Here is a 27226-nt window from a genome sequence, read left to right as displayed (position 1 = left end):
AAAGAATGAATCAGATAGTCTGTTGTATCATTTTGTGTGTATTAGGAGGATATAATGAGTTTCCAGGCTGCAACACCACACGATTGATCAATCGACATTTAAATCAGCAACTATTTTATTCCATAATGACCTCATTCCTACTCCTTAATTTGTTATAGCTGGATGTGAGATTAATGTCATGTTTTGACAAATTTGTTGCCAATTAACTGAATCTCACATCAATAAAGTTTCTGTCATTTATTTGACATAATTAAATAAAAAATATGGTATTTGTCTTGTAAGGAGGGAGGGTGTTTTGGGGTGTGTGCATGATTATACTGCAGCAATAGGGAAGAAATACAATGAAATACCAACATGAAATACAACATATTTACATAACTAAATGTATAATTTATTACACATCTTTTCAGGGTTGTTGTTTTTTTTAAGCCTCTTTTTTCACCTGTGTAAGAAAAGAAGACCGCAGAGTTTTTCTTCTTTGTTTTTTGTTTTTTTTACCCAAAGTCATTCACTGTTTTTCTGTGCACTTTGTATTCGGTCAGTCTGCGAAAATGAGTTGACGCATGGTAAAGTTCCAGTATGTCATCGTGTTCGCGATTTCTAATGGCATCACCGGGCTCTGATTGGCTGACCGGGGCGCGAGCTGACAGCGGGGGCGTGAACGTGTCTCCGGCGCGCTATATGTACCGCGGAGCGGCTCTCCGGGATCAGGGAGAGACAAACGCTGAAGCGCGGAGAGAAGCAGCAGCAGCGAGAGCGACGCAGACCTCGGACGTTACACACACAGAGACAGACTACTACTACGATACTATACTATACTATACTATACTATACTATACTATACTATACTATAACATACTGTACTATAACATACTATACTGCTGCTGCAGTGAACGGAGCGGATCCATACGGTTTATTCAAAGCAGCACAGAGGAGCGGGGAAACTTTGGAGACATGCAGTCAGTGCGCCAGCACCTGATCAGCCTGCTGTTCGTCTTCAGCAGCCTGCAGGTTCACCAGCTGACGGAGGGCTGCTCGTGCGCTCTGACGCACCCGCAGGACGCCTTCTGCAACTCCGACATAGGTGAGTAAACCGAGCACATGGAGCCTTTCACTGACGGAAACACCGATCGTTTCGTGTTCATTTACGCAGCGCGAGCAGACGTTACGATGAAAGTGCTGCCTGTCAGTCAGCGCAGGGCAGAGCAGAGACCTGCTGTCAGACACGTCACTTGGGAAAAGCTCGTTTTCTACTAAATCTCCCGTCTGAGAGTCAGTTGGAGGGGGGGGGGGAAGACGAGTAAGATATTTTGAACGATCTGCTTATATTTTCTGCTTCTGCAATTTTCAGAATACTACTGTCGTCAGGTGTTATTTTCACTATTTCTAGGGAGATATCTTGTATTCTAACAAACTTGGGTAGTTTTTGGTCAGTAAAAGACTCTACTGATTTACACTAAGTCCCCCCCCCCCCCCCAGAGAGCCATGTATTTCATAGCCAAATCGATGAAGACTCCAGGCTGTTAGATTCAGATTGCTTCACATTCAGTCTAAATCAGTGAAGTGAAGCAGCACATCAGTAGAGCGCGTCACTTTTCTTCACTTCCACTGTCTTGATGGTTTTTTTCTCCATCTTTCTGGCTTCGTGATTCGATCGGATGATGATTACATGTTGAGGATCTCCCGCACTGAAGCCTGATAACTCCTCCTATGTGTGTTTTAGGTTTGCTTTTTATCATCACATCAAAGATTTAGCTTCTGGTCTGTTGGGAACGTTCACATCTCTCGAAAACGTACCTTTCTGTGCTTCAGGGAATGTTGTGAATTGACACCAGTTGATAATAAGTCCCATATTCAGCTTACATGTTTCAGATCTGTGTATTTATCTGCACCCTGGGGTATTTCTGTGTATGCCTGGCCTCTGGTTCAGTGGTGGAGGGGTGTGTGTGTGTGTGTGTGTGTGTGTGTGTGTGTGTGTGTGTGTGTGTGTGTGTGTGTGTGTGTGTGTGTGTGTGTGTGTGTGTGTGTGTGTGTGTTACATAGCAGCTTGTTTTACTGGCTTGTTGTGATTTCTCTTGACTCCTCAGAATAATTTGAACTTGGGACCTGGCTTAGCCTGGAACGCCAGTCCAACCTGGCTTCCGTTTTTGGATAACACTGGTAAAGACCAGAGGATTAAATTATCTGCCTTGTAAGGAGGGAATGTGTTTTGGGGGTTGCCGTAGGTCTGGGGGTAATTGCAGTGTCTCAGACGGGACAGGAGGGCAGAGTTTTTTTGGGGTTATTTTGCAGGGAAGAATACGTTGACATTTAGAAAGGCAGAAGCTAATAGTGTTTCTGAGCAGAGCTCAGATTTTGTTCCAATATTATTTGACCCCAAAATGTGGAACTGTGATGACCTCCAATCCAGCAATAATCTCTCAATCCAAACCGAGCACACACACACACACACACACACACACACACACACACACACACACACACACACACACACACACACACACACACACACACACACACACACACACACACACACACACACAAGCACTGCAACCATGTGTTCACCCTAATGTTGACTAACTTTTTAGTTTGTGCAGCAATGCCTCTTCACGCACGTACACATGCGCTGATGTCATCATTATTGAAAATGCACTTACTACTGGTCACCACTAGAGGCTGATAGCGATGGTAGATAATGTTACTTATTGATGCTCTAAAATCACAATGAAATTTTTTTTTAAAAGTACTTTTTCATTTCAAACTAAATCATATTATTTTTGGAATCTTGTGCAGATATTTAAGGAATACTTTTGGGAAATACACTTATTTGTCTTGTTGCCTACTTTGACACCTTTTGTACAAATTAAAAGAGGTTTTAGAGATGTTGGCAGGTGGTTTGTTTCCCCGTGTTTCCAGTCTTTATGCTAAGTTAAGCCAACTAAGTGCTGATGGTAGCTTTCTATTTAACATAAAAACACCAGACTGGTATCGTTCTCATCTGACTCTCAGCAAGAAAGCAAATAAGCAAATTTCTCAAAATGTTGAACTGCTCCTTTAATGCTGTCATATTGTATGAATAGATGTGCATGTAAACCCTCATTAGCCATTAATAACTTATTTTTGAACCATCCTGACGCTCTCTTCCACCCTGAGATAAAACTACATTCCTCTCCCTGACTGATTTATACATAATTATCTTCCTGTTGAGCACACAGTGTGCCTTTAAAATGCCTCTTCATTTGCAGTTTCCTTTTTCCAAGATTCAGTGTGTCATAATCGCTCTACAAGCCTTTCCTTTTTCCAAAGGCTTCGCCAGACGTGCCTGTGAAAAGGAGGCTTCTTTGCCCAAATTTGGAGGATACAATCAGTGTGTCTTTGTAGGCGTAAGTCACTTCATTTAGCTCTGACGTGGGCGGTAATTGGATGGTGAATCCTCTGTAGTGTCTTAAGAGGCGAGGAAGTGCAGGCTTGGCCTAGTAAACGCTTGAGGATCCCACTTTTTAGTTTTGTTTTTTTATAAGAGGAAGCCTGTGAAATAAGATACTGGGACATTACAGAGCCCAAATGGCCACTCTTGCTCTTCGGTAACCCCCGATCACCAGGCCAGTGGGCGCCTCTTCGGCCAAGTGACCCGGTTGGAGAGAGCGAAAATGCCGCTTCCACAAACTCCCAAGCGCTGCCTTTCGCAGTCCTTCAGATCCTCAGATAGCTCACGGTGTTGGCACCCGCTGAGACTTGCCAGTGTAAAATCTGGGACTGACTTCAATGGGGGCAGTTATCAGTTGTGAGCTCGGCAAATCCCATTTTCAAGGTCCTCGGCTTAGCTCGCGGTGTGCTTTGAATGCTCGCGGTCCCTCTTACACCTCAGTGCTCAGAGAACGGTCACACAGCGGGTGTCATTGGTTAATCTGGGTCAAGTTTAGTCACACTGGATGTGCAGTTAAAGTTAGGGTTGTGACGAAACAGGCTTCTTGGCTAGAATTAACACAGTTCAGACTTTGAATAGCTGCAAAAGGTCCAATTTTGCACTGGATTGCATCATTTCACAGGTAAAATGTGTACAGGACATGATAACGTTTGTCTGATAGCAAATGTGATCCTTAAATCCAGCCTCATTCTTAAACTCAACCTCTTTTTCTGACCTTGAACTAAAACCTGCACTTCTGCTTTCATCACCCAACCGAGTTAAAACACGGAGAAAACCAAAAGGTATGGGTTTGAAATGCTAATACGACGAGGGAGAAACCCTTTAATTCTCACCGTCGGCATCAAAGACAACAGGCCTGGATCTTCCCAATTTAAGACCCGCAATGGAGTTCAAAGCGTTTTGCTCTTGTTTTCTTGGCCCTGACCCATAATCACCCACAGTCACTCCACCGGATGAATCACAATTAGATTAAAGGGTTGGAAATTGGGTTATTGTGGTCTGTCTCTTTTTAACTTGACAAAATTTTAATTTAAATATTTCGGAGCACAAAGCAGCTCTTAGAACAGACGGCTGTAGTTTCTGGCTCTTCGCTCCTTCTTTGCTGGTATGTCAGAGAGGCCAAATATGTATCGACAACCATCTGAAACCTCAGTGGGAAATCCTCCTCAGTGAGTTTGGTCATCTAAACTCTGTTCAGATCAGGTTGGACACATCCCGTCAGTTTGCCCTGCTACGTACCAGAGCGCCGGGCGAAGATGTGGCGGCTGGCTTATGAAGAGACCTAGTTGGCCACTTTTAAGCAGCTGAGTTAAAGCAGCCCGTTTACGGGGAGGGGGGGGATGAGCAGCGCTTGTTTTTTGAAAGCCCTCCCAAAATGAGATTAGTGGCCCGGCAGTAAGCTTTGACCCCGAAATTTAATATCGCCTCGTGACGACACTCGTTCCCCGAGCGCTCGGGGTGACTGGAGCAAACCTTTACCTGCTTGCACTGTAAACCGGGTTAGTTGCTGAGGATTAGCGTGATATGTGTTTATGCTCGGTTTGGGATCGGGGATCAGGCCGTCGAGAGCAACGGATCCCGGCCTGCTGAGGCTATTTTGTGATGCACGGGGGAGCCTCGTCAAACAAGTGCAGCATCTTGGGTTATGAGCGATGATTGGCCGGAGGTTTTGGGACGGCGTTCTCCTGGTACCGATACATCCTCCTCCTCCTCTTATTGACTTATGTTGCCTTTAGTAAGATCGAGCCTCCCTCTGGCAGCCACCCCCCCTCCCCCCCTCCTCATCTGCAGGTTAATAGGTGACCTACGATAACCTGAGCAGAGCCAGGACTCCCCCTCTGAGATTAATTATGTAAGCTTGGATCAGATATCCGAAGTTTTCATAAAAGTGAGTTAAAATGCAATGAGATGTCAAAAGGTCTCAATTTCCGTACAATCTTGGGATGTTCGTCTCCTGAGTCGGACGTATCAAATCTCCAGCCCACCCATCCCTGCTCTGATGATCCCACGGACACCCTGGGGTTCACTGCTTCCAGCAGCCGGCCAGCACAGGGCCGATGGACAATGGGCCAATACACACTCATGAAAATTCAATGACTAATAAAACAATGATTTAATCGCCTTCAGTATTTTCATCAAAAATTGCCGAATCCATGACCTTTATTGACCCTTCAACAATAGTCACCAGAATCAGACTCATCAGACTTTCACAAACGAGAGAAGTCAGCTAGATAATCAATGCAAAATCCGACTACAGATGTGGATTTACTTTGATGTCACTGACATTCAAACAGTTCCTCTTTCCAACAAGTCTACAAAGAAAAAAGTGAGAAGCAGCTGGTGAGGAAGTTACCAAAAGAAAGTGAGTGAGACGGATAAAGAGGTGAAAGAGGTAAATCCAAAGCAGCGACGAGGGGAGCAGAGTGCACAGATAACAGTGAGCAGCTTCAGGTGTTGCGGTTGAGCTCGTCTGTCATGGAAACTCCCTAATTTGGACACCAGGCTTCATTGTGAAGCGATACATCTTTAAGACTTTGGCTACAGCAAGTTAGAAGGTACCAATTTTAGTTTAGACAACTAGCATTTTTTAGGTCTACTAGTGTGACACTAACATTTAAATGAGCAGTTGGTTAGAGGTTCCCATCACCTGATCCAACAGCCTCTACTGAAGATTGGATACCTCTCCATACTGAAGAGTGGAAATATAAAAGCTGTATAATTAGTAAAAACATTACTTTTTTGGCTGAAGGCAAAGTCATTCCTGGATATTTTTTTTGACCCTTTTCTGCATTATACTGTAGATTTGGTCCGTTTGTTTAGGGTTCAAATTTGGGATGAGCTGCTGACGTGTCAATCTTTTATCCTCACAGTATGCTGCTGTTTGTATTTGATTGATTATAAGGGATCTTAAAATCCCAGACCAAGTGATTCTGTGTACTGCAAGTTACACGGTCTCATTTTAAACCCTATTTGAAGGCTGTTTGGTTAAAACTCTGAGTAATTTTAAATGTTTCTACCAAATGAACACTGCTGCACTCGACTACGGATTTCACCAACCTATGTGTGAACGCTTTCTGCTCCAGTGTTTTCCATCTAACCGCAGGGCTTCAGTTTCTGTGTTTATTTTTGAGCGTGGTAGTGTGTCGTCCTGACAATTCCTCTTCCTCCCACTCGCCTCCTTAAGCTTGGACAACTTTCTGCATACTAAAATCACCGTCACCCGCTTTGCGCCTCGCTGTCGGTCTCTCTCTCACACACACACACACACACACACACACACAATGAGTAACCTAATTCTTGTCATGCCTGCAGTTTGCCACATTGTACGTAGGCTGAAATAAATGTTTAACTAAATGACATGCTCACCTTAAGATTTGGAATTTGCATTCACGCCTGTGTAATCTCCTGCTTTGGGCGAGAGATGCCGAGTGAAAATTGGATTCACTTCCTATTTTTTATTTTTTTTTGTCAAACCCGGGTTACCTCTGTTATCACAAAAAGCCTCCCACTCTTAAAATACTGTCAGATTCTCTGCAGAAGATGGATTCTAGTGCGCTGGTCTGTAATTCCACATGTTTAGCAAAGTAAGAGAGAGAAACTCACATCTCAGTGCAGAGTGGCAGATATATTCTCGACAGTTAACTACAGAATTATTAACTTTCATGTGACCCTGCTGGTACCCTGAAATTAAAACACATTTTGGTAAACAAATTGTGATTTATAACTGGGTCAATTAATTTTGCTTGTATTTTATATTTGTGTAGAATTGTTATGAGCAAAAATGATTTGGCAGGTGTTGAAATATGAGACATCCTGAATGGAGTGCAGCAGCGATGCACAGCAGGAGGCGAAGCGGCAACTTTCCTGAGCAAGTATTCCAAGTCATGTCGCTTGATCAACACGGGCACGCGTGTTACATGTGTTTTTGTGCCCACTGGTAGATGCAACTTGATCAGAGAGCCCAAATCAGGTTTTGTGTCTGATTTTTGTGTCAAAGAAAAAAGTCACTCGGGGGGCCAAATCCTCTGTGTGGTGGGGAGCAACGACTGTAACGTTACAGGCGAAATACTCAAGCGTCGCGTCAAAGTTCAGGTCATTTGAATGTTACATTTTAACTCGGTGTTGACAGTCTGACTCCAGGGGACAAATTCAATGAGCACAACCCCGTGAATGTCAAACAAAATCCACGTTGTTGTGCTCCTGACCTGACAAACCTTCTGTGGTCTAGTACCGGTTGTGTTCTGCTCAAAACACCTCGCCCGGCTCATCGCTCTGTTGCCATAGACTTGCTGAAACCTTTCGAGGGACTCTGTTGCTGATTTCCCGAGTTTGGCACAAATTTGAGGTTTGTTCTCTGCTCAAGTCCATGCTTAATACAAAAATACTTCACACAGATGCTGATGTTGGTTAAGCCACATTACTTAGAAAATGTACTCACAAAAGTTAATTCCCCCGGCTCAGTGGGCATCGTTGTGCTGTGCTCCGTTCGACCGCAACAACAACAACAACAGTCTCTGAACTTTTTAATCGCACTTCGTATCATGAAACAAAGTCCACTAAGTGGAAATCAGAAGCACCATTTGCCTTAACTTGTGAGGGAAGCCAAGTAGCTCAGCTCGTTAGCTTACACTTTCCGCATGGAGTACAAACTTAACAGCCCGTTGAGTCTTCCCCAAAGTTGGATGTGTTGCAGAGGTGAATAATTGAAATTGCTACTCAGTAATGTCTGTTGCGACATGAGCTCAACGCCTTTTATCAACAGTTGTAGGCAAAACTTTGAAGACTCAAAGGTTCGGAGTATAAGCACGTGTGCTGCCTGAATCCTGTCAAAAAACACACACCGAGCAATACGAGTAATGTCCACACGCTTCTGTGTTTCCATGTGTGTTTAAACGTGTGATGACTCACGAGAATAAAACAAAAAAGAAAAGGTGGTGTCAGCATGAGCTCCACACATCTGAATGCAGAAATTGGTGTCTGTATGCCGTTGTAACAGATATTTACAGGTGGTACGTAGAAATAGTTGTTAAGAAGGTAGAAACGACTGGAGAAACGAGACCTTTATCTACACAATACGTCCACAGTTTGCAGTTGAACCGAGGTGATGCGAGATCGCATGATGAATCTGGGTTAAACAAACACTCGTAATGTCGACTTTTTGACGTGAGCAGGCAGCCCTGCCGTTGTACATAAATATAACTGCTGAATGCGGAGGAGGCCAAGAGGTCACCGCAGGGGAATGACACAAATCCTCTGTCTCCGGAGCAGCTGAGGCCCTTCACACATTCCTCTGGGTGATGGCACCGTCGCCGGCCAATTAGTGGCTGCCGTCCAACAAGAGGGGTCCTTTCTGGATGTACTTCAGTTGAATCAGCTGACCTGAGGCCCTTCAAACGCGAACATTTGTTTCTCCCGGGGGTTTGGTTTTGAGGTCAGGGCAGAGAAGGAAACTAGGCTTTGGGGTGACGCTTGAAAATAACGACAGCAGCGTATTTAACCGAGGCAGAAGTATCCCGTTCTGTCCGCACATTCCTGCATAATTGCGCCCCGGTTTGGCTGTAATTGCAGCGGCAGACGTCTGTCAAACAGCTTTTGGGTACATTTAGCAGAGGTCGATCACGTAATGGCGCTCTTGAGTTCATAATAAAAGAGTTGACAGAGTAATGGTTGAAATGTTCTTGCAGGTCAGAAAGCGGAGAGCAGACATGGGGGTCTGTATGGTAATCTTAAAGGAATGAAACAACCCACGTTTGCTTGCTTGTGTGATTTGATTATTTTCGGTGAAGCTGTCAGTGGAAGTCAGTGAGTGACAGTACAATGCTGGCAGGCGGCAAAAATCAACTGTGAGCGCTGCTAAGGCAGCAGAGTGCCGCTTCACATGCAGTGTGAAAGCGTTTGCATTTTTCATTTTTGGTTGAGCTGCTTTTGCAGCAGATGGTTGAAGATGAAAATCGGCAGTGACAATGAGGCTTTTTGTGAACATATTTTGTAAAAATGAATGTAAATGTAAATCTAGATATTGAATATAAATGAATGAAAGGTAAAACACATATATACACACACACGCTTCGAGAAACAGCATAAACTCTGATTTATGACCAAATATTTGCAACATTAATGACATACCCATCAGCCTCAGCTTTACTTCGTTTGTTAGAGCTCATTAGCGTGGTAGCATCGTCATAGTAGGTAAATATGTCCACATGCTCAGGTTAGCATTTAGCTCAGAGCACCATGGTGCATAATATCAGCCTGACTACTCCAGGTAGGGTGCAACGACTGGAATCAATCCACAATGGAGCGTAGCCAGACCCTTATATTGACCTGGTAATACCAGGCTACCTCAGTGCAACTTCACAGAGCAGCTAAGCGCAGCTGTAGAACTGTTTAGCTGGATCTCCTTGTCCCGTTGGTCATAATTGAGAATAAGAAAATATATTGTGGATTGTGTGATGATCAGTATTCTGTATTGCTGTTGATAAGCTGCTGGATGGCCATCTGTCTTTAACTAGTTCATAGTGGCTCAAAATACGATTTTTGAGGTTATTTATAACTCTCAGTTCAAGTCGGGAACCACATGTCCAAAATAAATTTGTGGTCACCGCTTTTGGGTGGCCACGCTGCAACTGCTTCCTGTTTGAGTCATATTTTTACGCCCAATTTCCCTCTGCCGCGAAGTAGGACAGCTAGACAAATACAGACCTAACAGAAGATGCCACATGCCTCATTTCTTTCTCCAGTTGAAAAGATTGAAAGGCCACTCGTTTTTTTTTCCCTTCTGGGGAATGTGAGCCCTCGAAGAATGTGGGAAGGAAATTCCACTGGGAGAAGATAACAAACATGGCCAGTGTTAGTTGTGTCTTCGGCCGCTCGGCTTCGGGCAGCAGGTGAACTTCACAGAGGGTTGAACGCTCATGCGGGGCCCGCAGCTCCGGTTGGGCTCCCTAACCGGCAGCTCAAATGATCACTCATTTCTATACTGCCTGTCCTCGGCCTTTCACAATGAGCCCTCTTACTCCAACGCGAGTGAAAGCAAACAAATCAAAGTCGCCACCGAGCATTTTTACCTCGCCGATGTTTACATGAAGGTCCTGCACACAGATACGATCTTTTTTAAGCCCTGATCCCAATACAGACAGAAGCCTGTTTAAACCAGGAGACACTCCCTTGTGGTGTTGTTTTTTTTGTTTTGTTTTTTTAATCGGCAAAAATCATGTTTTTCTTATGGTGGTCGGGAATGTCTGAAAGAGCGCATGTGACGGTTCTGATAGAGTAGATATATGCAGTCATCCAAGAATCTGAGTAACAAATCAGTGTGCTTTAATAAAACCTCTTATTTTTTTCCACCAAATTTTTGTACCAAAGTCCCTTTTGTGCTTTTCCCCTTCGGCCCTCCCGGGCAAACAATGCAGCAATGCAGAAAATCGGATAAACGGATTAACTGTGTGGCCAACCTGGTTCTGAAATGGCATTTATCAGGGGTTTGCTGCGGGGCTCCTCCCGGCCGAGGCGGCGTTGTACTTGATGGATTGGAAAGGAAAGATTAAACTTGTGTACTAAAAGGAATGTGACTCTCTCCTTTCTTCGCAGTGATTCGAGCTAAAGTGGTTGGCAAGAAGCTGCTGAGAGACGGACCCTTTGGAACGATGCGCTACACGGTCAAGCAGATGAAGGTGAGAGTCCTCTGCTGAAGTGCTGCCGGGCAAGACACTGAATCTCTTTCAGCTTTCAAGGAATGACTCAAGACACTTAACCATAAAGTTAGAGCCGGTATGGTTAGCTCAGCTTAGCACGAGCACAGAGAACAGAAGACCGAACAGCTGGGCTGGCTCTGATCAGAGTTAGAAAACCCCCACCTCATGAGTCAACACGTTTTACAAACAAGACGGGACTTAATTGTGTCCTATGCAGATTTATATCCTTTCCTGTGCACACACAGGAACACACGTTGCCCTCTGATTTCAGTCTTCATGATGAGCTAAGCTTCAGTGAACTAGAAGCACAGGGAAGCCTTCCAACACTACATGACACAACAACACAACCCAACTTCTCCTCGGGCGAAGAAACAACGAGTTAATTATGGAACCAGGCAAGCAGTTTCCACCTGCTTCAAGTATTCAGCTAAGCTAAGCTAATTGCCCCCAGCTTTGAATTTAGCACACGATCGTCAATATATCTAACATCTGTCAGAGAGTCAATAAGGGTATTTTCCGAAATGCATTCACCATTATTCAGCTCGCATGGAGGGAAAGGATGAATAATGCCGCTGAAATGGTTTGGAAATGGAAATGATATCGAGTAATGACGTTAAAAGTTAAATTAATGTCAGGTTTTTCCATGTTTTTAAAGTTTGTGCTCCGGAAATTCACAACGTCCATCAACAATGAGGTCTATTTAACAAACACGGGATGGGTCGAACCAGGTCATGTGATCGTCACTGTACAATAGAAAAAAACTTGATAACATTATTGGAGGAATGAACAAACAGCAACAGATTAGGGTAATCGGCTCATTTTTCAAAGACTTGAGCCTTTTTTATTACTATTATTGCCTCTTATATTAATAGGTTATCTTTGTAAATATATATATTTTTTAATTCTTCCGTTAAAGACCGATCTTTGGTCTCCTTTTTAAATGCACGGGCAGATATGACTGCTGATATCTGCCTGATCATAAACTATATGTTGCAGGGACTCCCTAGTCACAATGCTGTCTCTCCGCCCCCTCAGCTGCTGCGTAGTAGCTGCAGAGCAGTTCGGGATACGTAGCCTGAAAGCCCGTTCTTCACTTCCTCTATATTCTTACATAACGCTGCATATTTCTGACAGATGCTGACATCGGCCTGCTGCTCAGACAGGAGCCAGGCCGGAGGATTAGTGGGCTTACGGGCATTACAGCTCAACCAAACTCCTCGCTCCGAGTGTAAACATTTCAACAGTCATGCACTGCATCAGTACAATCTCAGCTGGTAACAAAAACATTAAGTGGCCTCTTGTTGGTGAAGCATAGCTATCATCGCTGTAAGGATTATCTTTAGGAATTAGATGTGACCTTTGCACCTCTTGGACTTTTATTTTATTTTATTTTTTTTATAGCTGTTTTACAGTCTGCCGGTTTATACTGCAAACAGGGGTTTTCCTGAAAGAATACCGTTCCCTCCAAATTTCAACAAATCCCATGAGACCAACGCCTTTGGCTTTTCTAAAGCTCCACAGTTTCTGGCTTAAGTACCAGTTTGTTCTGCTTTTCTGGGAGCGAAGCGTCTAAACAGGGATTTCCTGTTGTTCCCAGACAAATAAATTACACAGGGAGAAAAAAACAAAAACAACAGTTCTCAGGGCAAACACTGACTTCAGGCGCTGCATACCTGAGCTGAATGGAAGGAGCTGTGGTCTACGGTTCAGCAGTGACGCTGGCCAAACGGCATCAAAGCCGAAGCACATTACACAACGTGTTGTCTGTGATTTAGTTATGGGCAGAACCTAATACCCCGCCGTACTCCCACCCTCCACCCAAACACACACACACACACACACACACTCTCCATCCCCCCAACCCGACACATTCCTTGAGAAATGTCATCTGATAAAACCAGAACACTGTTTCCATGTTTCATTATTTATGTGTGGACGTTGAGTCAGAGATGTGGTGACAGGGTCACGGCTACAGCACCGTTATATTTTCTTTCGGGTCTTAACTCCGTCTTGTATTCTCATGTGTTACAGATGTACAAAGGATTTGAGAAAGTCCAGCACGTGCAGCACATTTACACAGACGCCTCCGAGAGTTTGTGCGGCGTCAAGTTCGACATCAACAAGTACCAGTACCTGATCACAGGTGAGCGGTTTGACTTTGTTTTCATGCCGATTTTTGCAGGCTTAAGTCTTACTCGGCACGTAAATAGTTTTATACCAGTCGAGTCTGACGTTTACTGAACTCTGCTGTGATTGTCACTTGCGGCCACATTGGCCAGTGGTTCCCCTACCGTTGTCCTGGGAGGGGGGGCCGCCCCGCCAACAGGACCTCCCGCACCCCCCCTGAAAGAAACAAAATACAAATGTACTCATAGAACTGCAGTTGCATCCAGTAACTACTATCCCATCCCGCCCTGCCATGGCTGTCTGCCTTGGGGAAACACAGCACAGGATTATAAAAAAAACAAAAAAACAGCCACCATAGGCTGCTGGTAACATTAGACCGAGTAAGGCTGTGGAAGCCAAAAACCCATGAATGTTATAAATTACAAATTACAATAGTGACACAACACGACTCTCAAAACAAAATCCATTTCCACCAAAAAGACCCTGGAAACATTTTAGTTTGCCAACAAAAGCACTCAGAGTCCAGCTAACAGCGATCCAAGTTTGTTTCCTCCTCCTCACTCCCCTCCCTCCTAAAGGACTTCTTCATTTGTCCTGTGACACAAACTTTCCCACTATCAACTGTATAAGCCACCATTTGCCACTGTGCGAGGAGGCAAAGCAGGGGGCCTTTTTAAAATTGTGCACACTCATTTCCCTCCAGCTTCTCAGGCCAGAAACGGCACTTTTCTCTCCCTCACAACTTGTAATTAACAGCCGGCAGGAAGCGACTGGCATTTTCCAGCAGAAGCATTTTATGAGTTGCTATTTCCAACAGAGGTGCAGTTTACTTTGGACCCGGCAGTGCTCGGTGTATATAACTGTCGCTAAGTCCCGACCTGTAAATACTGTAACTGCGTCGCGCAGTGCAAGCCAACGAGCCGGCGTTGCCAGGCAGCGGTAGCTATGTTTACCCAGCCCGGGTGCGAGTGACATCACCGATGTCTTTTGCTGCTCTCAGGGCGTCTATAATAAGTCCTGCCTATGATCAGGACTGCATTACGAGCAATTTAAACGCACCAGGGACTGCATGAATTGCCTTTGATCAGGCCTCGAGTGCTCCGGCCCTGATTAGTATTTTAGGAGCATGTCACACACTCAACACCATGTAATAAGCCCGCCAGTGACTCCAGTAATCCCAGTGCGGGGGGATGCAGGCCGGGCGGGAGGTTCGGGACGGGGGTTGAAGAAGCACATATTTGTGAGCTGTCAAATTCCAAAGTGGTGACAACACCGTGAAGGAGACATGTGGTGACAAATCGTGATGTTCCTGAGCACTCGCAGGCCGCCGGGCTGCACCTGTCTCAGAGTCCGTAAGCTGCAAACGGTCCAACGCTAAAAATAGATGTCTGCTGACCTTTGGATATTCAGAAATAGGGGTGTTGGTTTAATATGGGCTTACTGTATGAGATTGTCTTACCATAGATAAACAAGTGGGACTGCTTGAGTGGTGTGTTTACAGTATCCTGTGTTACACGGGGAGGATAATGAAATTAGGCAAATAATGAAATACCGTGTGTGTACTCATGGCCTGATTCTCTGGTGTGGCTCTTCACGGATCAAACGAGTAAAGACGCTGTCTTGCAAAGTACGATCAAGTCACTGCCAGTGAGATTAGAATTACTGGAGTTGCCGGCTTCCTTGAGGCCAGTATATACATTTTTTTGTGGATGCAGTTTGTGCCGTGTTCGTAATGTAGGTCTGGTTTGTTGGTCAAAACCTCAAAATTATGTTTACTATCACGTACGTTTGGCGGAAAGCACCAAATCCTCACATCAGAGAAGGTAGACACACCAAGCGTTTGGTATTTCTGCAAAATATATGATTATTCAATTTCTCTAAACCCCGTCGAAACGCGCTTACCTCATAGGCTCTGCTTTAAACTATTCAGTTACGATTTTGGCGGCTGCAAAATGGTGGCTTAATTATTTTGAGCATCACAACTCTTGATGAATAGCTCCTGTTACTACAATTCGAATGATTTATTTGATCCCAATTCAAATTAGCATAGGGCGAAGCTGAAAGTTGCCAGCTTGGCCAGCAAAGTCGCTGGTGCTCATACTCGGATCACAAGTCAGATCAGACATATCAAAGCATGCGAGGTATGCATTCATCCTGCCAGCACGGTATTTCACACCAGACACCAGATATGAAAACTCTGAAATACAGAGATTTATGTGGCAGTGATAGATTTAATCAGCTTTGTGCGATTGAACGTAATAAATATTATGTCTACTAAATTAGAAAACACGTTTTTTTTTTTTTAGTGTTTCATCTTCATCCTCTTCACGTTTAGTTTAAGAAAACAATCTCATTCGGTGCTACTGACAGCAGCTGTTAAGTCAGTAATATGACTGTAAGACAGTAATATGTTTCTGCAAAGCCAGCATGTCCTTTATTTTATTTTTTTAAAGCTATTTATCAAGAGTTGTGATGCTCAAAATAATTAAGCTACCATTTTACAGCTGCCACCATCGTAACTGAATAGTTTAAAGAGGAGCCTATGAGGTAAGCGCGTTTCGACAGGGTTCAGAGAATTGAATAATCATATATTTTGCAGAAATACCAAACGTTTGGTGTGTCTACCTTCTCTGATGTGAGGATTTGGTGCTTTTCACCAAACGTACGTGATCATAAACATAATTTTGAGGTTTTGACCAACAAACCAGACCTACATTACGAACACGGCACAAACTGCATCCACAAAAAATGATTCTGAATGGAGCATCAAAACCAAAGGGAAAGGTTTGCAACCTTACCTAGTTCAGTCTGGGCTGAGAATGTTTTTCTTACAGCCTCTTAAGACAGAAGAAATCGACAGAATTTTCAAGTGGCACTTCGAAAAAATGTCTTTCTAAAAGCAAATCTAGCTCATGGATTCAACTGGTGACCTATCCTTTTCGCTCTTTGATTCTGCAGGTCGAGTGTACGATGGCAAGGTGTACACGGGGCTGTGCAACTTCAACGAGCGGTGGGAGCGCCTCTCGCTGGCCCAGAAGAAAGGCATCAACCATCGCTACCAGCTGGGCTGCAACTGCAGGGTGAGTGAGAGCAGACAACCTCTGGCCAAAAAGGACAAGAGGGATGAGGGAAGAGGAGGCAGGAGGAGGACCAAGAGAATGAAGAGCTAGAGCTTACTGCTCCTCCATGTTGAGGAAACGGCTGGTCGAACACTTATGTAAAGTCCAGCTGATTATTAATGATTACAGAAGGAAGGAAATACTTGACGGTGCCACTGTGTGTGAAGGGTCAAATCAATTCAGACTCATTATTTCTACTATTACACTCCTCAAAGCAACAAATAGAGGTATTATTTTTATTACGATTGAATTATGAGCTCAGTTTTAGAGGCTCATTTCCACTAATATACATCATGAATGTTCAGCGGAGATAGAAATGGAGAAAAAAAAACAAGTTTTATTACCATCACTGGGAATTATTAAGTAACATGTCTGGAATGGGCTCAAGTCTTCATTCCCAGTTTCATGTGACTCAAACTTGTAGCCTGCCGCTGTGCAGCTGCTGACCCGCCTCATAAACGTCCTACTGTACAGCAGTGTCCCGGACATCTGCTAACACCATCGGCCCCTATCGGTATAAGTGGATTAGCAGAGAGACCTATTTGTTCCGAATGCGGGCCAGAGCCTGTAAACTGTGTTCGTGGCAACGGCCCAGAGGCATCCAGAGAAGGCCATAGATCACCCCGAGGCTTCAGAGTGAGAGTCCGTAAGCGCAAGCAGGAGTAAACATCATCACACTTTATGAACGCGCCCTGCCGTCCTCCGCATTCCTTCGCAAATGATGATTTACGGCGTTGGAAAGCAGGAAGCGTGTCGTACCGGTTAGAAAATTAATCTCCGCAGATCATTACAACCACTCCAACCAGGAAGTTATGTCGAACTGTGGAGGACGGACTCTCCAGGCCTGAATAACAAAAACAGCCCAAAAAAATAGGAAGTGTGCCCTCTAATGTGCTAGTTGAATTTGCTGGCGCATTGAAATCCAGATAAGTGCAGCTCTCTTCGCAGCTGATGACTCAGTTTTGTTGTCACTAAACGCAGCGTTTCCGTTCATCACCTCTCCGAGTAGTCATGCGAGTCTTCCTGTCAGTTCAAGCTGGATATTCACCCGTGAAGCTGCTTTTTGTGCGAGCACCTGCAGTAGTGACGCACGAGAGTAAAACCTAATTGAATCCTTGAAAAACTGCAAAATCCTCACTGCTTCAGGAAGACTGCTGAAGTTCAATTAACATTTCACAGCTCAAAGCATACAGCTGCCGGGGAACGCTCACTGGTTTTGTGCTTAGTTATTTAAAAAGCTGCTTCCTATTTTTTTTATTTTTTTTTTACACCTGATCAATTAATCTGCCGAAAAGCAAAGATGACATTTCACATTTGAGATGTTTTCACCAAGCGCATGTTCCCACTTTGCTACTTCAATCGTATCATGGTATAGTCACTTCCTTCCAAACACTTTTCTCTTGTACACATTTCATTTCTTTTCACACGATAATGGTTCATTAAGCTGATTCTACTTTGGCCTGCGCTCAGACTTCAGTGCTGTCGACTCACTGTTGCTGCCAAGTGCATTACGCTTCATCAAGATAAGACCAGTAAATTGCTAAACAGCACTAAAGGAATGTCTTAAGTTTTGAATTGAATGCCTATTTGCTTTCTTGCTGAGATTTAGAGAAGAAAATTGACACTGCTTTCACATCTGTAAGCTAAACATGAAGCAAGAGCCAACAGGCTGTAAGCAGAGGGCTCGCTTTCTTTCCATAGTATTAAAAAAACAACTAGCTTACCAATTAATCATTTAAACAAACCAGAAAACTAACTAGTCAGAGGTGCAGTAGGTGGATTTTTTTTTTTTGAAACTACTGTTACTATTTTTGCTCCATTTGTAATCGTTATGCCAGCTGAGCTAATTATCTGCTGGCTGTAGCTACATATTTAGTGAACTTTCCATCTGACACTCACCAAGGAAGCCAGTATTTCACAGAAGTCAATCTATTCCTGAAGTTATTACTGTATCATTCACATTAGTTTTTTTTCTTTTTTTCCATCACATCAGAAAAACTTGAGGAAAACATGAATAAAAACAGTGAGTCTACGCTCGTTCTTGCCCGGGCACCGTTTTGTTTCCTGCTTCATCTTTAGTTTCACTCTGTCTCTGTAGATTAAGCCCTGCCACTACCTGCCCTGCTTCGTGACCTCAAAGAACGAATGCCTATGGACGGACATGCTGTCGCACTTCGGCTATCCCGGCTACCAGTCCCGGCACTACGCCTGCATTCAACAGAAGGAGGGCTACTGCAGCTGGTACCGAGGCATGACCACCCGCGATAAAACCACCATCAACACCACCGACCCCTGAACCCGAACGCACCCCGCCCGAAACCCGCCGCCGCCGCCGCCGCCTCGACTCCGTCCCGACCCTGATCGCTTTTAGAGTATTACAGGACTCTTCAAGCTCGCTGAGCTGGGTGACCACCCCCTTTAAAGGGGCAAACAAACAGAAAAGAGCAAATTCATTACAGTGCCTGTTCGTAGCACTTCTGATAGAAATCAATACCTTCTTCGTTTTGTACAGATCGCCCTGTAACTACAATGTTTTCCCCACGCTACAATCAAACAGTTCCCTGCACCGAGCTGACGTGTAAGACTTTGATCAACCTCTGCTGAGATCGCCACAATTGAAGAAGTAATTAAGTTCAACTGGCCTTAATTAGCAACCTGCAGTTAGCCTACTGCTAACCTAGTGTCACGGTCTTTTATACACTGAGGCGGTTCATCCTTAAAAAAACAAAACAAATCAAGGAGTCTCAAAACTGAAAGCATTTAAGTATCGGACGAAATTCAATCAGTGAAAAACAACACAGCCGTAATGATACAATGTAAATTGAAGATAAAAAGCTGTTGCATTGCGTCAATAATCTTTTCAAGGCCGATTCAGTGCCAATATGTGAGCTATGATCTCTGAAAATTGCACCTCTTATCTGGCTTCAAAAACTGTCTAGAAATGATATCGTTCCACAGTGAAGTATACATCGATTGTGTTCACAGCTTTGCCTGTAACGTGTCTTTATGATGGTAGTATCTCACTTCCCTGAATGTTTGTAGTGTAACTCATTCTGCAGTTGCATCACAAACTGCACCCTTTCTGTTGTGCACTGATGAATATCAGAGAAAATGCTCAAAGCGATGCAGTGCCAAAGCAGGGAGGAGCTCCTTTCTTGCAGAGAAAGTTATTTTATTTTTTGCTGTATATAACATAAGCTACAGAAATGAACTATCAACTCAGCTGAAACCTCTGTGATGCATTTATTTATGTTATTTGGATTACACAGTAACCGTGTATTATATGAGCAAAAAGGAGAAAAAAATATATATAATAAGAGGCCAAAACTACATTGTGAAAACCACCGCAGCATGTTAAACCGTCCAGGATGAAGGACAAGCATCTGCAAGTTAAATATTATGGTACTTTATTTTTTTCTTTTGCTTGGTCATAGTTTTCCCCACTGGTACTCTTCACCACTCCAATAAAAGTATAGTAATAAGCAGAGGTTTCAGAGAATGAGATATTTTGTAAGTGTATATTCAATCTTTTGTATTTAACTATTTGAAATGGACATTATATATATAAATATATATATATATATATATATATTTATATATATATATATATATGAATATGAATATATATATATATATATATATATATATATATATATATATATGTATGTATAAATGAAAGTAACAATATTGTCACTAAATTCATTCTTTTTCACCTGTTCCCATCTGGGATTTTTCTTTCCCTTCAGTTCATTCCATTAACAGACACAGATCGGCCTCAGAGGGAGGAACAGCCACTTCGTCACGATGCTAAAAGAGCACTAAATGTTGCTTCCACAGAGTTTGTTTTAAAAAACAGTTCAACATTTTGGGAAACACGCCTTTTTGCTTTCTTATTTTTAGAGCAAGAAGATTGACACCACTCTCATGTCTGTACGCTACATATGAAGGAACAGGCAACAGACAGGAAGCAGCTATCCTGGTTTTACTCGACTGTAATGAAGTACAATAGGAAAAAAAAAAAAATGTCTTTCTTTAATTTGTACAAATTCTAAAGTGTAAAAACTACATGTTGAAATATTACAGAGAGTTATGTTCACGACTATTTCTTAGCCCGGCGCCGTGGCTATCTGAAGTCTTGTCATTTTTACACTTTGGTTTTGAAAGGATTTAAAAAATAGTGTTAATCAATAAGCTTTTCAGGCTCCTTTCAGGTTCAGTATGATTTTTTTTTTTTTTAATTTTCACCGTTGGTCAGAACTAAGCGAGTTGTTGCGCCCGATTTCATACAACGCTAAATTAAGATAACCAGCTGCTAGCTTTAGTTTCATATTTAATGGACAGATATAAAAGTGGTGTCAGTAATCTTATCTAACTCTTGGATAAAAAAAAAAAAAAGTGAAAAAGTGTCTTTTCATCTAATCACTTAAATTCCAAGATAATACAAACTCGTAAAAACTGCATTTGGACCATCTTTTATCCATCTGCTAACGTCACATCAAATTTAAAGCTAAACATCTAAATAATCTGATGGAAATGATCGTAAAATAATCTGATCCCGTTATCTGCATCCAGGATTAAGTACTAGGCTTCAAGAAAATATCCCTCCATCCATCCATTATCTATACCCGCTTAATATCCCTCCATCAATCTTAATTTTTTTCATTTGCTTTTTGATTGAACTTCTGATTTGAAGTCTTGACAATAAAAACAGCTAAAAAGAAAAGCTGATTTTTCAATACTGTTATGCTTTTACAAATCTCTTTTCTGTCTTCATACGAGGCTCTTCCTCCAGCTGTGGCGTTTCTGTGTCATTATTTCTGTGGTTCATGTTTGTGTAAATATACTGTCCGCTTAACACAGAAACACTCGGTCAAGTTTGATCCTTCAAAAAAAAAAAAAAAAAAATCCAATCAAGGAAGCTGTGTACCGTCTGTGTGTAAACACTGATTTCTGAATTGTGGGGGTGTTTCCTTGTACGGGGTTATAGAAATGTTTGACTTAATTTCTGTGTTTTATATTTTTATAATAAAGATTTAATGAAAACCGGACCACTGCAGGTATTGGATCTCTTTTTGTGTGTGTGTGTGTGTGTGTGTGAGAGAGAGAGTGTATTTTCTTTGCTCTCCGTACGGTTTGAAGGAAGAAGAAGAAGAAGAAGAATATCTGCGAGGCACTCACCATCTGCGTGTGGTTGGGATAGAAGGTTTGTTCATTCAGGGGGAATTTCTCCGGGCCGAGGGAGTGGTAGAGCTTAATCATCTGCGAAAACTGCAAGCACAAATAAACAAGACAGTCGAACGTCATTATTGAAGCGGGAGAGGTTAGATGGAAGCTTTTAGAAGCTGCTCCTGTGTTCGCTGCATGACATTTAGACGCAGAGTTTGTTTCTTCATTTGTTTGACCCTTTTAGACGCTTATGAAATGCGGCCCGGTACAGTCAGACAAAACTCTGACCGCGTGGCCTTGAACGCCTGTTTTTCCACGAGGATGAATCCATTTGTGAATCCTTACCACTCAAAAGTAATCTTTTCTAGGAGTTATTAAATCTCGAGGTGTTGTGATTTCCGTTCTCGTGGACCTACTTCTTACCTGCGTCACCTCAGTTTATGGATTTAAACGTGTTGCTTGCAGCGGTGGGTCAACACAAATGTGAGGTTAGCGTGACGCTGAAGCTGCTTGTATTTTCTGCCACACCACCTCCTTTATAACGGGTGCTCTTCTCTGTATGATTGTAGAAAATCGCAGCTGTAAAAACGAGCCTCGATTTTAAAGTACTGACAATAAAAGCGGTGATTTACTTTTGATGTTTGAGATCTATGATACCAAGTAGATCCAGAAATTCAAGGTTCATCACCATTAACGGATCACGAAGGTCTTCATTTTTTTTTATGCTTTTAAAACAGGTAACAGAGCTGCAAATATGTGGTGAAGGAAAACGTTTTTTTTTTTCCACCAAGTTATGTGGCTCTGCGTGTCATCTCTTCTGGAGAACACTTGTTGCACTGTAGGTGACAAAAGTGCAATTATGAACTCACGCAGAGCCGAGCATCCAGTTTCACCGCTTCCCTCAGTACAGAGTGACCAATAATGTGCGGCGGTGGAGGCTCCAGACACAGGTGTTACAGCTCCATTTAATAGGCCAAATAAATCAGTCGAAGGTAGCTGCCGAGGGAGGGACTCGTGGCACCTTTGTGTGGGTTAAAGTAGAGCAAAGAGAGCCGTTAAAGACCGCTTACCACCCAAGGTTTGCTGCAGAAGTTGTAGATGGAGAAGAGGGAGTTGATGCTCGGGACGCCGCCAAAGTGCAGGCCGATCACAAGGTTCCTGAAGTCCTCACCGGGGATCATGCTGTAGGCGTGTTGGCGGATCAAGACGAAGTCTGGCTTGAAGGACCTGCAGCAGGACGGACGTGGAAAAGAAAACCGTCAAACTGGATGTTGGCGGACTTCAGGTGATCGATCTTCAAGGGTCGGGGAGATGGGAAATAACTTTGACTGAAATAAAGGCAGCTTAGTGTTTTCAATAAAATAAGGTGGAAAAGCCAGACTGAAATATCTCAACCAATTTGAACAGACATTCAAAGCACCCAGAGGATGAAGCCTACTCACTTTGATCTAGCATCATCATGAGGCTGACAGTGTTTGTTAAATGGCCCACACATTATTTGATATATTCTCATGATATTTGGTGCACACGTTCATATCCCCACAGAATGAATTTTAACATCTTTGGTGAGCCCTTAAAGGTGGTTTCATGAGTGTATAACCACCTGAAACTAAGAATCATTGACTTTTCATTTCCTTGGTATGAGCCCTTTATATCTACATACATACATTTTGAATACGGTAAGTAATACCTGCTGAATATATTGGCATGCCGACATTAGCAGTTTGGTACTTTACATGCCACAAAAAGAGTGACATGTAAAGTTGGAGCGGGCAAATACAGTACATTTTTACTGTCATTCAGTACGTGGATGCATGTTTACAAAGGATTTCTTTTAAATTAAATGTCCAAGAATCACCTTTATGCTTAACAACTGGCCTGACTATGCCAAAGTCAGACACCTCCAGCACTTTGGCTTATCCCAGGCTGATAACTCTGTCAGCACATTAGCACACTGTATCTGGGCCTTGTGTTTACAGTCCAGGGCTCCATTATTCACTCACTGTGTCTGGCTGAAAGGGTGAAGAAATGCTCCTTTAGCACCTAATCTTTTTGGACCATCTATCCAATTAACACAGCCTAATCCTTTCCTTTACAAACTGTTCTGGGAGCAGGGCCAAGTGGCCCTTCCAGCACCTGCAGGCCTTCTCTAAACAGGTGCACATTTCACATTAACACCAGGAATTCACTTAGACTGAAGTCCTTTTTTTTTTCTTTTTTTTTTACCTATTAATGTTTTACGTTTTGATTCTGGTATTGTGCAACAATAGGACAATAAGGAATTTATCTCTGTCTGTTAAAAGACCCGTTTACTAGATTTCTACATTGTGACTCTTTTATCCCAAAATGTGAATTTTTTTCTTAATCAGCGAATACAGTGAAGGTGAAAAATGTTAATTTACAATATGTAGTGTTCTTTTTAAATGTACATAAAATGTCATGTACAATATTTAAACTATTTGGATTGTGTATTCAGATTTAGTGCGACACACTTACAGCACGTGTTTGGACTCTACTTATATACATAGTTACATAGTTCAGTTTATTATATGTATTTGTCAGGGACCATGTACGAAAAACACTCACCAAGGAGAAGAGTTTTATCGTACCAGTTTTAGCTAGGAGCTAATATCCATCTGCACTTCCCCGGGGAAATAAAGTACAAATCTTTATAAAATGTATATTATTGGACTTTTAATCAATTAAGACAAACTTCACACGGCTGCCTTTGGAAACAGTTGATGAAAGCAACGACACTAAACCAAAGCAATGTTGCCGGGCGTAAAACCAAAACACTGCGCTGAAAGACACTAAAACATTCTTTAAACCTGCAGAGTTAAGTGGTGACTGTCAGTGGATTCATCACTACAAGCAACATCTTTCATATTACATTTACTAAACCATTAAAATAAAAATACTGACGAGTGCAGCTTTAATAAGACAAAGACCATATTGTTTATGACAAGTAAACGATCCAACACCAGATCCAACATGTACACAGCCAAAGCTGTCACTAGATTACCTGCAGATATAGTAACTTGCTCATCAGACATGCACAGGTACACAAGAGCTGAAATTACAGCCGGGCCGTCCTCAAGTGTTGCATACGTTAGACGGCCGAGGAGTGATCTGGTCTCGGCGACAGAGCGACTGCAGCTGTTCCTCCCTGCTGCTGCAGTCAGCCGCAGTGGCAACACACCAAAGGCTCTGCTATTTATACTGGATGGAGCTGTTTACTGAGGCTCCAGAACCAAACCACACTCAACGGACTCATGATAAAATACACGGGCCGATCCGTGTGACGTGCTGTTTCTAGCAACCAGAAAGAGAACAACATCCTGCTGTGTGTGAGCAGTTTAACCAAGACAGCTATTAATACATCTTATCGGCCTGAAACAAAATACAGAGTTGCATCCAAGAAGAACATGCCATGACGACAGACTAACGCTGCAGACTCTCTCCGTTTCCTGATGTTAAACTCTTGCCATTGGGCAAGAACAAATCTTTAGTAGTTATATGAAGTGAGAGCGTTTACATGCACAGGAAAAAGAGTGAAGATTGGACGCTGATGCACAAAAGAAAGTCTTTAGTTATTCTCAGTCAAACTTGGTCTCAGACCACAAATCGGCTCGGCTGAGGGAAGGTTTGGAAGCAAGTTTTGGAAGGTTTGAATGATTAATTGGGTTGACCGAACAATTATTCAGTTAGTTGTTTGGACTATAACATGTCAGAAAAGTGAAAAAATGGCATCTTTAAATCAACTAAACTTAACAGTATTACATTTGCTATTATAGAATACCGGTGAAACCACCATATAGTCACATTTGAAAGCAGTTATTTATTGATTTCTTTTTGGCATTTTTACCGAGAAATGACCTGATGAACTAACCATGTGGCATTCCTGGTTGAAGTACGTCCGAGAGTATAGGTTGAATGAAAACAAACCTGAACCCTACAGTCATGCCTTTGTGTCTTTCACTCGATGGAGTTCTGCAAGTTCGGTCCCGAGTCTCATCCTCAACTCCGGAGCATTGCCAATGATCACTGCCGTGATCTATACTTCTAATCCATACTCTTATCTTTTTTCCCTTCTTGAATTCTGCAATGCTTTTCACCTCTGTCTCAGCCGAGCAGCTTTGACTCATCTCAAATGTCAGGCTGTTAACCAAAACCAACTGCGGATCCCACATCACTCCCATCATCGTATCCCTCACATGGCTTACCATCAAATGCAGAATCGATTTTAAGATACTGCTCATCACTTACAAGGCCCAACTTATCTTGCACCATCATGCATCTCTGAACTTTGGCAGCCCTATTTCCCCTCCAGGCCGCTCAGATCATTCGACCAAGGTCTCCCTGCTACACCCAGCAGCCTCTGCAAATCCGAAGGCGATTGTGCTTTCGCCATGAGGGCCCATCGCTCTTGAACAGTTTTGTCCTATCTGTTAAATTAGCTAATTCCACGAGTAGCTTAAAAAACTTCTCAAAACCATTTTTTCCCCCAATTTACCTTCCCTGCAATGGGGCAGTGAATATTCTATTTTTGAGTATAATATTACGTATACAAGTCGTTTATTTTTCTCTCTGTATATCCTGTGCAGCACTTTGTAACTTTGTTTTAAACGCTGCTCAATAAATCAAATTCGACGTACGTACTTAACACCCTCACAGACAGAGTTTCCATGTGTCTGATATATTCTCATCGCAGCTGTACATAAATCAGAACAGGCTCTTATCTCTCGTTGTTCTATATTAAGATCTCCTCACTGTTGGGACATTACGGGAAAACTGCTTTGTCCATGTGTTGCTGAGTGCATGCGTGTATCAGACGGACTGAACCTTTGTGCTACCTCATTACCACAGAAAGACCAGATGCCATTCTGCACAGCGGGTTGTCTTTCACTGGGCTACCGTTAATAGAGGCGGCGCCCTATAGCAGCAGAGCATTACTGAGGTTCGTCACCCATTAACTTTGTTTTTGTGCCTCTTCACTTGGACTCGTTCTGCCGAAGCACGGCTCCCCGCGAGTCATGAATTAACGCTAAAGCAGCACATTTGTGCTTTACGATCCGAATCGCTCGGGCTCTTGAGGCACCACTTCTCGGGCGATATGCAAATGTACCCTTTGAATAGGTTATCAGTGGTGCAATAAAGGCTGATAAGAGGCACTGATGAGGGATAGTAGGGTTATAGATAAGGACATGAGGACAGAAAGGATCCATGTGGAATCATACGCCCACACATAACACTTCAATAGCAAATTGAGCAAGATAGGTTTCGACGAGCTGAAAAACATGTCCGTCATAACAAGTCAATCTGCAGTCAATTCCAACAAACCTGTGGAAAAGAGAATGGCATTTAAATCAAGCTTAAATTCTATTTTTGATTTGTTAAAGAAAAAAAAAATCTATTTGTGGCTTGATGTGAAGATTAGTTATGGGCTGTGTATGAGGAACTGTAGCATGTCTCAAACAAATGGCAACCCACAAAGATGTCCCCTATTAGTTTGTGAACTGCTTTTTTGAAGCCTCCATTCTTGCATTTTGGCCGTTGCCATCTTGGGTATTTTGGAGCCAGAAGTGACCATATTTGGAGGAGCTGAGGAGTTTTTGGAGCCAGTCCCTTGTGGCCCCCAGTGGTATTGCATGTTAAGGCATTAATTTACTTTTCAGAACCAGAGGCTAAGTCTG

At 42.9% G+C, this 27226-nt stretch overlaps 2 protein-coding genes across 2 annotated transcripts in view; one reads left to right on the top strand and one right to left on the bottom strand.

Moving 5' to 3' along the window:
* The window catches only part of syn3 (synapsin III), a 112422-nt gene that overhangs the window by 43103 nt on the left and 42093 nt on the right, over positions 1-27226 (bottom strand). Inside the window, exons 5-6 of the mRNA XM_069700093.1 lie at positions 22604-22760; positions 21546-21635 (exon numbers count right to left, since the gene is read on the bottom strand). Coding sequence (XP_069556194.1) covers positions 21546-21635; positions 22604-22760 — 247 coding nt within the window. The remainder of the gene's footprint in view (positions 1-21545; positions 21636-22603; positions 22761-27226) is intronic.
* On the top strand, positions 698-21415 carry LOC138621788 (metalloproteinase inhibitor 3). The gene is made up of 5 exons (XM_069700095.1): positions 698-1084; positions 11018-11100; positions 13153-13264; positions 16207-16328; positions 18466-21415. The coding sequence occupies exons 1-5, from the start codon at positions 955-957 to the stop codon at positions 18661-18663; spliced, it is 645 nt and encodes a 214-aa protein (XP_069556196.1). The 5' UTR covers positions 698-954; the 3' UTR covers positions 18664-21415.

The sequence above is a fragment of the Brachyistius frenatus genome, unplaced genomic scaffold, assembly GCF_029030835.1.
Source record: "Brachyistius frenatus isolate BFR_SWC_R1_liver_20210118 unplaced genomic scaffold, ASM2903083v1 Contig_32, whole genome shotgun sequence".
NCBI lineage: Eukaryota > Metazoa > Chordata > Actinopteri > Embiotocidae > Brachyistius > Brachyistius frenatus.
This window is presented reverse-complemented; position numbering and strand designations above follow the sequence as displayed.

Bases quoted from the DNA above. Each gene is read 5' to 3' on its own strand.
- LOC138621788 (XM_069700095.1), top strand. From the start codon at position 955: ATGCAGTCAGTGCGCCAGCACCTGATCAGCCTGCTGTTCGTCTTCAGC. The intron at 11,101-13,152 runs GTGAGAGTCCTC...CATGTGTTACAG, and splicing joins ACACGGTCAAGCAGATGAAG to ATGTACAAAGGATTTGAGAA. The intron at 16,329-18,465 runs GTGAGTGAGAGC...CTGTCTCTGTAG, and splicing joins AGCTGGGCTGCAACTGCAGG to ATTAAGCCCTGCCACTACCT.